General features: G+C 39.3%; 1 protein-coding gene across 4 annotated transcripts in view; it reads left to right on the forward strand.

Moving 5' to 3' along the window:
* BEND5 (BEN domain containing 5) overlaps positions 1-13,768 on the forward strand; it is a 694,656-nt gene that overhangs the window by 225,367 nt on the left and 455,521 nt on the right. For all 4 annotated transcript variants that reach the window (XM_053392494.1, XM_053392492.1, XM_053392493.1 and 1 more), the window contains exon 5: positions 8,835-9,051. In XM_053392494.1, coding sequence (XP_053248469.1) covers positions 8,835-9,051 — 217 coding nt within the window. The remainder of the gene's footprint in view (positions 1-8,834; positions 9,052-13,768) is intronic.

Consider the following 13,768-nt stretch of genomic DNA (forward strand, 5'->3'; position numbering starts at 1 on the left):
AGGTCCTTTGCTAGTAACAGAGAACTGTTAATTGTAGTGGGAGTAAGATTTGACCATAACTCTGGGAGACAAATAAAAAATGTATGTTAAGTACAATGCAGGGCAATTCTTGTTTAACTAAAAAGCCCATGGGAACATCCAAATTGAAAAGTGAGAGTAAGTTAAGAGAATGGCAGGTAATTGCATCCCCGTCTCCCTCTGCAATGTTTTATCACTGTATGAAAGGGAATCTGATGGAGCGAGAGATTGTTTTACATGCTAGAGGGAAATGTGAATCTGTAAAACAGGATGCATCAGTAAATATTCATGCAACATCTTTGCTTTTGTGAAGCTGTTAATACAGAAGAAAATCTCCCTTCTAAACTGTTGTGCTCTTGTTTTACAAATTACCAACCTCTTGATGTTAATGGGCAGAGATGGGGGAGGGTGTTATTATGCAATGTAAGTACCTCTTTGTCACCCTCCACTGACAGAGAATATGTTGGTGGTAGAGGTTGTTCTGTGCTGTGATGGAGGTCCAAGCTGCACCCAATCAGGTGGGTAGCTATCACTGGTGGTCCTTTTGTCAGCAGTAGCCCTGAAGTGGTGTGGTACGGTGCGGCAGGTGAGGGCAGCTGGATACACTTGCTCCAGGCCTCAGAGGGCTAAACTGGCCCCACCAGGGACAGGCTATTTGTTTTGTTTTGTTTTTTGCATTTAACACTATATTCTAACAAGACATCTACCCTGGGCCTCAGTCAAACTCTGCATGGGCCTATGTGGCACCAACAAATCCAGAGCTCTGTTGATCCCCCAAGAGACCCAATTCTCAGGTCCCTCAGCTGTGTCAGTCCTAGTGCTGGTGCAGTAAGAAGCAACAAAAAACCACCACCACACCTTCCATCCTGACTGGAAGGAGCTAGCAGGGTTTTGAATACAGTTGTGATTCTGCTACTCTGATATTCCCTCATCCAGTTACGATTGTTCTGCTCCATTGTTTTTTAAATCTTTGCAGTCTTTTTGGTACCAGGTTATAGGGCAGCATACAAATGTCATAAACATCATATCTGGTTAATACCACATCTACCAGTTTGAAGAGCAATGCAAACTTATCATTATGGACAATTTAGACTGGAATCCTAAACACACACAAACTGTGGTCATTTGTTTGCTCAGGGGTATTTTTTACCTTTGGTAGAGGATAGTGTTAACTCAGGTTATTTGTGAACCATATTCTACTCTAGATCAGTGTTTCCCAGATTTGGGTCTCCAGCTGTTTTTTTGGACTCCCTTCATCCCTGATCTAGAGACCCAAGTCTGTGAAAGCTGCTCTGGTTGAAGGGAACTGTAGAAAAAACCCAACAAGAATCAGAGCTGTCTGAAAGACATCCCCCATCACTTATAGTTTTGTCATTTCGTCCCATTTCAGTATACCCTTTCATTTTGCATTGCTTTCAATGGGAGACCCTGCTGCATTTCTGCTGTCTATACTTCTGCATGAATTTTTTAAATCAGCATGAATTTTTCAGGCATTCTTGTTCCTCCTAGGAATTATACTTGCCAAATTTCAAATCAATAGGGAAAAGGGGTCCGTTTTAAAGCAGTGTTCAGATCAGTGTAACTAATAAATCAGAGTTGATCAGAGTAACTAATATTGCTCTCTCAAGTACGAACTACAAGTAATTAACCAAAGGGAATGTGAAAGTTAGGTTAGCACAAAGTGGAATGGTTTGCAAATGCTTAAATAAATGCAAGAAGCATTTGAGTGTGAACTCTTCTTTCACAAAGACAAAAAGCAGACGAGAGAAACCTGTAAACGCTCACTCTCCAAGGAGAAAGAGTTCACAGAAATCAAAGCCAACCTCCTCACCTCTTGTTTATACTTTCCCAAGTTCTCCCTCACTCACAACTGTGATTCGAGGTTTCCATATGGAAATAAGGTATATCAGAATGTTGGACACTTGTTAAAATGTGTTCCAAATTACATTGTTAATCTTCCTTTCTCCAAATATGCTTTCTCCCCAGTCCCTGTATAATAGATTCGTCTGACCTATTCTTGATGAGGGGATGACTTTGAATGAGTATAAAATGAGCAATGAATGAATATATGGCATTAAATAATCATAGAATACATCCAATTGTGCACCACCAGAAAGAGGTATTGGGTGATGGGGTCAGCGTGCTCATCTGCAGAACATCTGGGGTCAATGGAAGTCATGGGAGTGGCAGGGATACAGTTCAGCAAGGGCTACAAGATGGTAGGGGGTTTACAGAGTCCAATGTCTTACTGAGAATCTTTTTTAAAAAATGCATGTGCTGTCAGAAAATCATTTCTTGGGAAAAGAAAGTGGTGAGAATTCAAAGCTCTTAAACACAGAGAAACATATTGTAAATGTTTTCTATTGAGATTATGCAGTTTAGTTTATTCTGAAAGTGCATCTGAAAATGTTTGCCCACTTGAATCACACATTCCACAGTAAAAGTAAAAATCAACGAATATATGCAATACTATTATAAACCCAAAGAAGACTCAACAAATTCTGTTTGATATTCTGTCTACATCATATTTGTATTGCAGCTACTTTAATTTCATATTAATAATTTACGTTGTGACCAAACAACAACAAAAACAACAAAAACCCATTTTGTTTGTAGTTTGGATGCAGATGTGTGTGAAAACAGCATCTGAAATTCAGACATCACCAAATTACTGCTGTAGTTTTTTGCATTCTTGGGAGGTTTTTAAAGTTAGTCTTGTGTGCAAGATATGCCACCCAAGAGTACCCTAAATGAAGTTCACATGGATTTTAAAAATTATTTCTGCAGAAAGGAGGGGAATGGGAATAGATGAACAGATGGGAAAGGGAGATGGGAAATAGAGGAAAAGTCTAATTGGCTAATTGAAGCTAAGAGGCTATTAAAGCTGACCGTGTGGTCTACTGACAATGTACCATAGAGACTGGGGTGTGAGACTGAGGCTGGTTTCTTGTTCCCAGGCTGCTATGGACTGCAAAAAATAAAGTCAAAACATTCTATACCATAATGATAAGTTCTAGTCAATTAGACTGAAAACTGAAGAATAACATAAAGTGAAAAGACTAAAGGAGGAAAGGACAAGGAATCTTCTCTTACCCTTCTTTTTAACTAAAAGCAGCCTTGTGAAGCTATGAGTTGAAGAGGAAGAATGGCAGAGTAGAAGGAGTGCTTAGCTTTTTCACTTCCAGCCATGTTGTTGCTCAAAACCCACCCTACAACCTGCTTTTCTAGCTATGGGTGGTATCAGGATTCCTGCCTGGTGCAACAACCTGGGCTCTGATCAGGAGGGTCCAGTCACATTCAGCAGCACACAGATGCAGAGACAGTTATCCAGGCCCCCAACTTCAGAAGCAGCCAAGGTTTTGGTTTGGAGGGGCTGGCCCAGACCTTCAGCATAGCAGCACCAGAGAACAACCCAGGCGACATCATGGCTAGGCCTGAGCCACAGCCCAAGCCCAAGTGGACCACGGGCTCTTCATCCAAATTGGGACTTTTTAAGTTCTTACTCATGGAGCATGCAATCCTCACAGAACTGGATTCATCCACTGTAGGGACTCATGTCTCCATCTCAACCTGGCAACATGCTCAAATGAATTTCTCAGACTGGAGGAATGTTAGGCTCCAAGCCAGAGATTTTACTCTTTAAGCCTTTTATTCCTCGAGGAAGAGGTAGAGCCTGAGGGCAGGGGGTGGATTTGTTTCCAGAAGCATAAAAGTGGCTTGTTTTGCCCAATCCTGCACTGTACATATAACACATTCATATTATTCCTATACAAAAAAAAAAAAAAAGAGCGAGCTTTTAGTAGGTGCCAGAAACAGTACAGTGAAAACAGTAAGTTTCAAAGTGTAGATGCTGCCACGCTGAAGGATTGATCCATTACAAGTGTGGAATGGATGTTGTATGGCACTTGTGCTAGTTCTGCAGACAAAACTGGTCAAGCAGCCATGTATGGGGTAATGTGGTTAGACCACACCTGGAATACTGTGTCCAGTTCTGGGCACCACAATTTAAGAAAGATATTGACAAACTGGAGCATGTGCAGAGGTGGGAGACGAAGGTGATAAAGGGTCTGGAAACCAAGCCTTATGAAGAACAGTTGAAGGGATTGGGTTTAGTAAAGAGGAGACTAAGAGGAGATATGATAGGCATCTTCAGATATCTAAACGGCTGTTGCATGGAGGATGGAGCAAGATTGTTTTCTCCTGCTCTGGAGGTTGAGACCCGAACCAACAGCTTCAAGTTACAAGAAAGGAGATTCCAACTAAACATCAGAAAAAACTTTATGGCACTAATAGCTGATCGACAGTGGAACAGACTCCTGTGAGAGGTGTTAGACATATAAGCAGAGGCTGGATGTCCCTCTGTCCTGTATCATCTTGCAGTTGAGATTCCTGCATTCCAACGGGTTCAACTATATGTCCCTAGGGATCCCTTCCAACTCTATCATTCTACGATTCTATGTGTTTTGTGTTTTGAGAGGTTGTTTAAAGTCAGATTGGCAGGTAAAGAAGCACTGTCTTTGCAGTGTGTGTTTCTCCCTTTTCCTAATTAGCACACAATGTAAATGTACATTGCATTATTCCAGTTACCAAGAAATCTGTGTACAGCATATGCTTTGGGTGCATAAGGTCCCAGGTTCAGTCCCCGGCATCTCAAGGCAGGGTAGGGAAAGAGTCTTGCCTGGCACTCTGGAGAACTGCTGCCAGTCAGTATAGAACAATAGTGAGCTTGATGGACCAATGGTCTGACTCAGTGTAAGGCAGCTTCTTATGTTCATATCACAGTCAATATATTCATGAAAGGTGATCAATATTCGTATTCAATAATAAATATGTTTAGAGTGCCGATTTCTTAACTTTTAACTAAAACACTGAAGGTTATGATATTTCACTTTATTTTTCTTCTGTGCAGAGAGAAACAGCCAGATGTTCTAAAAGGTATAAAAGCTATGGGGACTGCAATCAGGTGGTTAAAGAGGAGAGATATATGCAGAAGTGTTTCTAATTAATTGCATCTAGAATAAAAGCAATTATATCACAGTATCTGAAACTGCTTTGGAAAATGGTTTCAAAATGTTTTTGTGGTTACCCTTCCGCCTGGTAAGGGCTGTTCAGTTCCATGTCAAACAGGCAACCCCTTCTTAACTCTAAATTATTTGGGCAGTGTTAGGTAAAGTGTTGGTCAGCGTCATGTTTCCATTTCTAGAAGGAAAGAACAGCAATGTTGATTGAAAGCTGCCATCTCTCGAGTGACTCCAAGGCAGCAGTCCTGAGTGAGGGAAGGCCAATTTATTTATTTATTATGTGACGACTCATGTAAATGTGGACATGCATGAGTGGAATGCATGTCAAGGTGTCTGTACATCATATGGTTAAAATCTATTCAGGGGACAGTAGTGTTGCTCGTCTAGACAGGAAATTGCTGCTTCCAAACATTTTACACCTTGCCCCTCAATGCCCTCCATCAGGAACTTGTGTACAAGCTTTCCCATCAGTTTGTGCAACTGGTTTGTGCATGTGTGTTTTGAAATCCAAACAGCCAACACTAGATAGGAATTCCTAACTAGTGTTGTTTCAGTATCATGCTGAAGCCAATGGAGTGGGAGATGATGGCTGTTGTTATGAATGGACTTTGGACATATTTTCATCAAATCGCCATTCAGAACTTTAGTTAGTTCGACAGTGCACATAAGTATTAGTTAGCACTGTACATTTGTAGTCCTAACTAAGGCTCTTGGAGGATATATGTAACTGGAAATATGCTCCAGTATGGCTTCCTCGCTTTAGCTGTCACGTACTGCATGGCCTATAGCATGAAAGGGTGGAGCATTTCTACAGATCTGTGATAAGATATATATTTTCCCCTGTCTATTTAGAAATGCAGCTAAATTTCACATTCTGAATCTGTTCCTGCCAGGCCTAGGTCACATTAGTATTCTACTGGCAGTTGCCTATAGGTAGTAATATTGTTTTGTCCATAACCAGAGGGAACAATCAGACTCAGCCATTCTCCGGCTATAAACCAGCCAAAGTAATTGGGTTTAATTTTAATTTTTGTAATAGCTTTAAATTAATAGAAGCAGCTGCTGCTACAGTGTGTGGGTGTCCTTTTCCAGCAGGCGTAGAACAAAAAGAGGGAAAGACTAAACAATGGTATGTCTAGGACACAGAGGTTAATGCAAGAACTGAGCAATGTCTTTTCCTTATCAAAACCCCCGATTGGCCATATCTAGCACCTTGTCTCTTGTGCTCCTCTGTCTCTCTCCCTTCCTCCCTTTTTAATTCCCAGATAAAATCTAATCTGATTAGGCTCCTGTATGTAAAGATGTTTTGTTGGTATTGAAACACCCAGTCTCCTTTTCCCTTTGACATGGGAACAGATTAGCACTGACGAAGTGTTAAAAGTGATAAGAATAGATTAACAGCCCCATGAGTCCCATTACAATTATATTTAGGGGGGACATGCTTTGTATTAAGAGTTTGAACCTTTTCTGAGACTTTGGATTTTTATCGCTCAAGTAAGGGTAGGTTTTCCTCCAGTGAAAGGCACTGGGTTGTGAAATTGACTTATGACTTATCCTAAATTATAAGTTTCACTATAATATCCAAGCATGTAGATAAATAATTTTCGTTAAAACTGTTGACACCCAGATGTTTGACTTCTTCGGACCAGAATGGAAGACAGCAATAACACCAAAGCATGATTGCAGAAACACACAAGCATGTTAGATTAAGAGATTAAAAATAAAATAAAATAGAAGCAACCTGTACTGTGTGCCATCTAAACTAGTAGCAAACTAGTATCAAACAAATCTCAAGTAGATTTTCCTAGCATTATGAATTGTTTCATTATAATGAATGCAGCTTCTCCTGTTGCCAGCGGAGAAACAAAGGTTCTGCACTTGCCAATGCACTGTTTGAACTTGCATTGTATTTTGAGGTCTGGGGGCTTCAGTTTATTTACTCACAACCGTATAATCTGTTTGATCTTATATACAGTGAGAGATACCTGATAGCATACCAGAGTAATGTTGGATGATAGAAATATGTTAAGATATTTCAGGAAGCTATTTGCTTAGCTGGTTGTATTCTAAACCACTGAGCCTCTTGGGCTTGTTGACTGGAAGGTCAGCAGTTCGAATTCGTGCAACAGGATGAACCTAGCAATTCAAAAGCACACACCAGTGCAAGTAGATAAATAGGTACTGCTGTGGCAGGAAGGTAAACGGCGTTACCGTGCGCTCTGGCACTCGTCACGGTGTCCTGTTTTGCCAGAAGTGGTTTAGTCACACGACCCAGAAAACTGTCTGTAGACAAATGCTGGCTCCCTCGGCTGAAGCGAGATGAGCGCCACAACCCCATAGTTGCCTTTGACTGGACTTAACCGTCCAGGGGTCATTTACCTTTACCTTTGCCTATTCCCCCACCTTCACTGCTATTTATATCAGATTGAAAACTATAACCCTCTGCCCTTTTGTCTTTGCGGTCTGCAAATAATAATAATAATAATAATAATAATAATAATAATAATAATAATAGTAGTAGTAGTAGTAGTAGTAGTAGTAGTAGTAGTTTGTGGCTGGTTAACATCAGGATCTTTAGTCAGCACAATGTAAATAAAACAAAGAGCAACAATCAAGAGTGGTCCCCTTTATTCACTGGAGTTTAAAAGCCAAAGCAATACGAAGGACAAATAATTTTTATGTCATCTCTAATTAACTGCAGCATTGAGTCTTCATTGTATTTTGCCAGGAAGATGTCCGTTTTTCTTTGCATACTCCTTAACAGCCGCTAATTGGAAAGACTCTTCTATCATGGGAACTTTCTGTCCTCCGTTTCATATTAACAATGAAAGGCCAAAACTGATCCTCTCCAGTTGTCTCATTTCTCAGAACTATTACCGTAGGACACATTACTACTGCTATGTCTGTAAATCATATTACGTTTTCTTCGCCATCATTGCCTGACGGTAGCTGACTTCTGCTACAAGCATTAGATAGGACCTGTTTATGATATTCCTTAATTGAATAAGCTACTGTCTGCGGGATGATAGTATGCTTTTGCCAAATAGGATTGGAAAATTTGTTGTATTTAATTGCAAGACCCTTGTGGAGTCTGTCCAGGCAGATAAAGGTGTAAAGCCAGTACCCACAGCCTGCCTGCCTAGGGAATGGGTCTTTTACTCACCCTTCCAAGATTGCTACATAATCATATTGAATTATTGTGCTACTGCATAGATGCTGCACAGAACAAGGTTCTCTCATTCAAATTAAATAAAAAATCTACTGTGTTCCTCCCCTTACTTCCAGAGCCAACACCTGCATTGCCTTATGATGTGGTTTTATTCTATTTATTCTAACTATTAAGATTTTTCATATAATATTGACAATAAATGCAAAAAAACAAGAACAGCAGCAATATAGAAGGAAAGGCTGCAGTCCTATAGCCACTTGACTTAATACCCCACTGAAGACCCCCCTGAACTTAATAGGTCTGTCTTCTGAGTAGACATACCTAGAATTGTGACGTATGGTAAAGCAGAGGCGAAGTTTTTCAAAGAACTAGAATGAGCCAGATCTCAGTTGTCAGAATTTTAACTTCATCTGCATTAAGCTTGGAAGGTGGTGGATGATTACGTGGAAAATGGAGGTGGATTATCTACATACGAAACCTGATTCAGATTTGTTCCTCTGCAGTCAGAGCCATAGAGCCATTATGTCAGGGAAGAGAGACTCCCCATTCTCCATATATGTACAACTTCACTGTTGCATTTAATTTAGCCAATGGATTTTGATTGTGGCATTTGTCTTATCTTTTAGGCAAAGGCTGCCACCCAAAAATGTGTATTATTATCGCTGCCCTGATCACAGGAAGAACTACGTTATGTCATTTGCTTTCTGCTTTGATCGAGAAGATGACATATACCAGTTCGCTTACTGCTACCCCTACACTTACACACGGCTTCAGCATTATCTTGATAATTTACAGAAGAGGAGCATGGACTACTACTGCAGAGAACTTCTGGGACTTAGTGTGGTGAGTAATAAATGCATTTGCCACTTGTAATATTTCCTTATCAATCCCTGGACCATAATGGCAATTCAGTAGCATTCATCATCTAAGCTGATGTACCCACACATGTTTTTGTTTTGTTGCTATCAAGGACACAATAGAGCTTAGCTGCACTGTGAAATATAGGCAAATACAGGTTCATATAAAGCATTATGATTGTGACATGGAGAAATTGCCACATAGTTTGAATTTGCCTCCAAAGATATTAAAAGAAAAATGTAAACAAGAAGAAAAACATTCTGACATGGATTTTATTGCTAACACCTTTACTCTCCCATCCTCTCCCTCCACATTCACCATGATTCTGTTCCCAAAGTAATGTGCTTCTCCAAAATGGGATGTTACTTTGTGTGGGCATATGTAAAACATGCCCATGTTGTGTCCAGCATTTATACTTCCTGTTGCAACTACCGCTGTTGTTAACAACAAAACTATTTAGGGTGGCCTCTGCTTAGTTTTGCCAGAGCTAGCTACATAATTCTAGTATCAAAAAGTATGGCCTGCATTACTACTGGTGGCCACCAAGATCAGGCACTGATCTATACCAAGACTGGTTAGGGCCAACCAATGAGGTGCAGAGGACTCTGGAAGTATGGTATTACAATTGAACTGTCAAGTCAAAGGGAGGGAGCCCATTGATGATATTCCACTCAGGTTCCCATGAAACCTGAAGTTGGGTCTGAATAAGGAAAATCCCAGGCATACATATGGATGTGGACATTACCCCTCATGAATCCTGCCCAGTCTGTCCCTTTTCCATGTCAAAATGTTACTTCTCTTACTATAAAGTAATGCAGGGCTTGTATTAGGTAGGGTTGGTCAGGTTGAAGATCAATATTGTCCGAAAGCTGTAAATGCTATAAATGGTCTATAAATTCTATTCCATGCTTCCCTACACGAGAATCAAAATTTAAAAGTGGGAGGGAAGGAGAGGGCAAATTACATAAAAGGAAAATGAAGTTGCTATTGTGATACTGACAGTGTTTAAATGTCCATCTTGGAGGATGCATATATCTGTAGTCTTTGTCTTTTCTTTTCTTTTCTTTTCTTTCTTGACTGAGCACAAACATTGGCATAATGTTCAAAACAATCATGAAACTCCTTATAACGGAGGCACAAAGATTTTATTTTTTCTCTTTCTACATAGCTACATACGTTGAAATAATGGTTTTAGAGTACATTTGGTCATACCCAATTATTTGTGATATAGCTACAATGCAAAAATAGCTTGTGTTCAAAATATGGTATAAGAATTTACTAAGTTATCATTCTAAATATTGACTTTGAGTCAGATATTTTTAAGCTGATGCGGTGGGATTCTGCTAGGCTAGTGGATTTTTTTTTAAACAAAACTTTTGTTCTTCAAGCAGGTTTCCCCCCCTCCCTTCCACCATCATATCGCAAACATCTTTTTAAGCTTGCTTTTCCTTAGCAGTTGGCCATATGGCATTGTGGAGTGGGGAGTTATATGGTAGATTTTTAATTGTGGACTTATAGAGCTAATTTCACGGTTCTTTGGGTTATGGTCATTATAGCTTGGTTTTTCTGTAACAGGCATATTGAGTGATGGAGGATTTGCAACAGAACTACTCCATTTTTTATCACAAAAAAACCAACATCTACTACTGCACAACTGTTGAACCTTGCTCTGTCAAAGCTTGGCAAATAATGTAGTACTTTTTAAATAATCCTAGCTTTTCTTCATGTGACATTTTCCTAGAAAGCTTGAAAATGTGAGTTAAAGATTTTACAGTGTTTGTTGCTCATGCTCAGTTTTAAGAGGTTGAGAAAAGGTGAACTGCCCACCTACTCCCTTGGTTATCTTGGAACAACTTAAATTATCAGTGTTTTAGAGAGTTCATTGAAAGCAGATGCTTTCTGTTGGGTAATAGATTAAAGTTGCAGCATACAAAGGAGACAGAATAAGGTTATTATACCCAGAGATTGGTGAGTCACTCATCATGCTGCATTAATATTTTGACACTAATCACATTTATACTTTTTCTCCTCTGAAAACTTCCACAATTAAATCCATAAATGCTTCCTGAAATTCTTTGAAAATTAAAACTGGAACAGCAGTACAGGACATGCAATTTCCATTAGATTACCAAAGTTCACAGTGGTTATAGAGCCAAATGGCACATGTTCTTTTTGCTAGCATGAAGATAAGCAGATCTGATTCTACTTTTTATGTCTGAGAGCTTTTGAGCATTAAAATTCTGTGAAATGATCTCAAGAATATGCAATCCTACAAGCTTGGTACCATGGCAGATACCCATTTGGTACCATTTATACTGACATGATTGTTCTGCCGTAGAGTGGTTAGTTTTTTAAAAAGAAAAAAAATCAGCCAGGTAATTAGTGGCAAATCAGTTATTATAGCTTTGGCATAGTATTATAACTATGCTAAATGATATTTTTTAAAACAATATTTATATAGAGCTTGGTTGTAAAAACAAACAAATCTCTAAGGGGTTTACAAAAATATAATATAAAACTTTTTAAAATTATCGATAAAAACAGTTAAAAACAGGTGTTTAAAAACATTCAAAATACGATTAAAATAAACAGTAGCTTAAAAAGAGATAAAATACACATAACTTCTACATTTCTGAATATGCTTGCCTTAAAAAACAACAATGTATTAAGCAGCTCTGAAAAGAATACGGAGTATAGGAAATCATAATCTTACAGCAATCAAAATACTGTGCAGTGATGACCCTGTCTCCTATGCAGTGATTGCACTGAAATTTTATCCTCAGTCATTTGGGGGCTACTTAATTTCAGAAAGATGCAACATTGATGTTGCTTCAGAAACAGCAATATGTGAATAGCTAAGCAAAATAGAAGCAGCATGACATTCTTTATGTTGTAATCCACTGTATAGTCATGAAAACATGAAGCATTTTTAAATTCTTCTGTTGGGTCCTTTCTGGGAGTTTCCAGGTGTTCAGATGGCGTCTTCAAATACAGTAATGGGCAGTAATAGTTTTCTAGGCGTATTAATGGTGAGAAGGAAGCCAACTACAAGTTATTGACAGATCCATTTCAGTTTTTTGATTCAGATATTATCTACCTGTTGCTTAATTCTGCTGTAAGACTAGATGGCCTTTTAAATTTAAATGAAGGGTGAGGAACCTATGGACTTCCATATATTGTTGGGTAACAACTCCCATCATCCCTGAGCACTGGCTTTGCTGGTGGTGGCTGAAGGGAGTTGTAGTCCAATATCTGGATGGTCACATTTTCCCCATCCTTCTTTTAAATCCTTCCACCGTTTGGTTTGTGATTGCCAAATACATAAGTGCATAGTGTTAATTAATTCTTGTACTGTGCATAGAGACATGAACATAAGATTGCTCTATCCATTGAAGCAGCTCAGTCGGTAGAGCATGAGACTCTTAATCTCAGGGTCATGATTCAAACCCCACATTGGGCAAAAGATTCCTGCATTGCAGGGGGTTGGACTAGATGACCCTTGTGGTCCCTTCCAACTTTATAGTTCTATGAAACAGCTATGAAATATAGAAATACATACATCTGTATGCACTATAACATCATTGGAGCTCTGGTTTGGGGCAGACTTCCTCCTCCTCCTCCTCCTCCTCCTCCTCCTCCTTCTCCTCCTCCTTTTTCTTCTTCACAAACTCTTCACCATAAGGTTCCAGAGCAACTTACAACATTAAAGCACAATATTAAAAGCAGTTTGAAACAGCTTAAAATTATAAAAAATAAAATATCCCCTTATCCTAATTTTTTAAAAAATAAAATTATATTTTATAAGAATTATGGGAATGGAACGTTGTTTGAATTTTATTTGATTTTACTATCTAAGCATATATTGGGGATACTGACCTATCTGGTGATCTCTACCTATGTTTTTCTGTAGTCATAAAAATGGGAGAGTTACTAAATGTTCAAGTAGAGTCTAGCATGCTTTCATTATCCCAATAAATAAATAAAAATTGGGTGATCAAAGGTGTAACAAAATTACAAGAACTGTGTCATGGTTCTTCAAGTGATAGTCTTATGCCAAATGATCACAGAATGAAGTCTGTTTAGTGACTTCTCCTTTCCCCCCAGTAGGCTTTGTTGTACAGAGATCAGAGTGAAGAAATTGTATACAGCGGAACCTCGTGTTATGTACCATCCTCCTTGCAAACGCTGCAGGTTACGAGCTCCGCTAACCCGGAAGTACATGCTCCTGGTTGTGAACTTTGCCCGGGATGCGAGCGGATGTCGCGCGCCGGCAGCGCGGCAGCAGCGGGAGGTGCTATTAGCGAAAGCGTGTCTCATGTTACAAGTGGTTTCGGCTTAAGAATGGACCTCCGGAATGAATTAAGTTCGTAACTGGAGGTACCACTGTATTGCTAATACCCCCAAAGCACTTCCAGGTTCGTCACCACTAACTCCTGGTGCTCTGCAAACATCATCAAAGTGGCTATAAAGAAATAATATGGCCACAGTCTGTCATTCACAAAACCTTGGGTTATTTTATATATGAAAATCACTCCTCTAGGGATTGTTCTGTGTTTGATTAGCTATTGTATAAAAAAAGGGAAAGTCCTTCAGTCACAATTTATGGTTCGTTTAGAAACACAGGTTTGTTTGTTTGTTTGTTTGTTTGTTTGTTTCAAAAATTAAAATTATCAGTAAAGTTTGCAGGTCATCCCTGCCCCCT

Source organism: Podarcis raffonei, chromosome 6 (assembly GCF_027172205.1).
Source record: "Podarcis raffonei isolate rPodRaf1 chromosome 6, rPodRaf1.pri, whole genome shotgun sequence".
NCBI classification, from domain to species: Eukaryota; Metazoa; Chordata; class Lepidosauria; order Squamata; family Lacertidae; genus Podarcis; species Podarcis raffonei.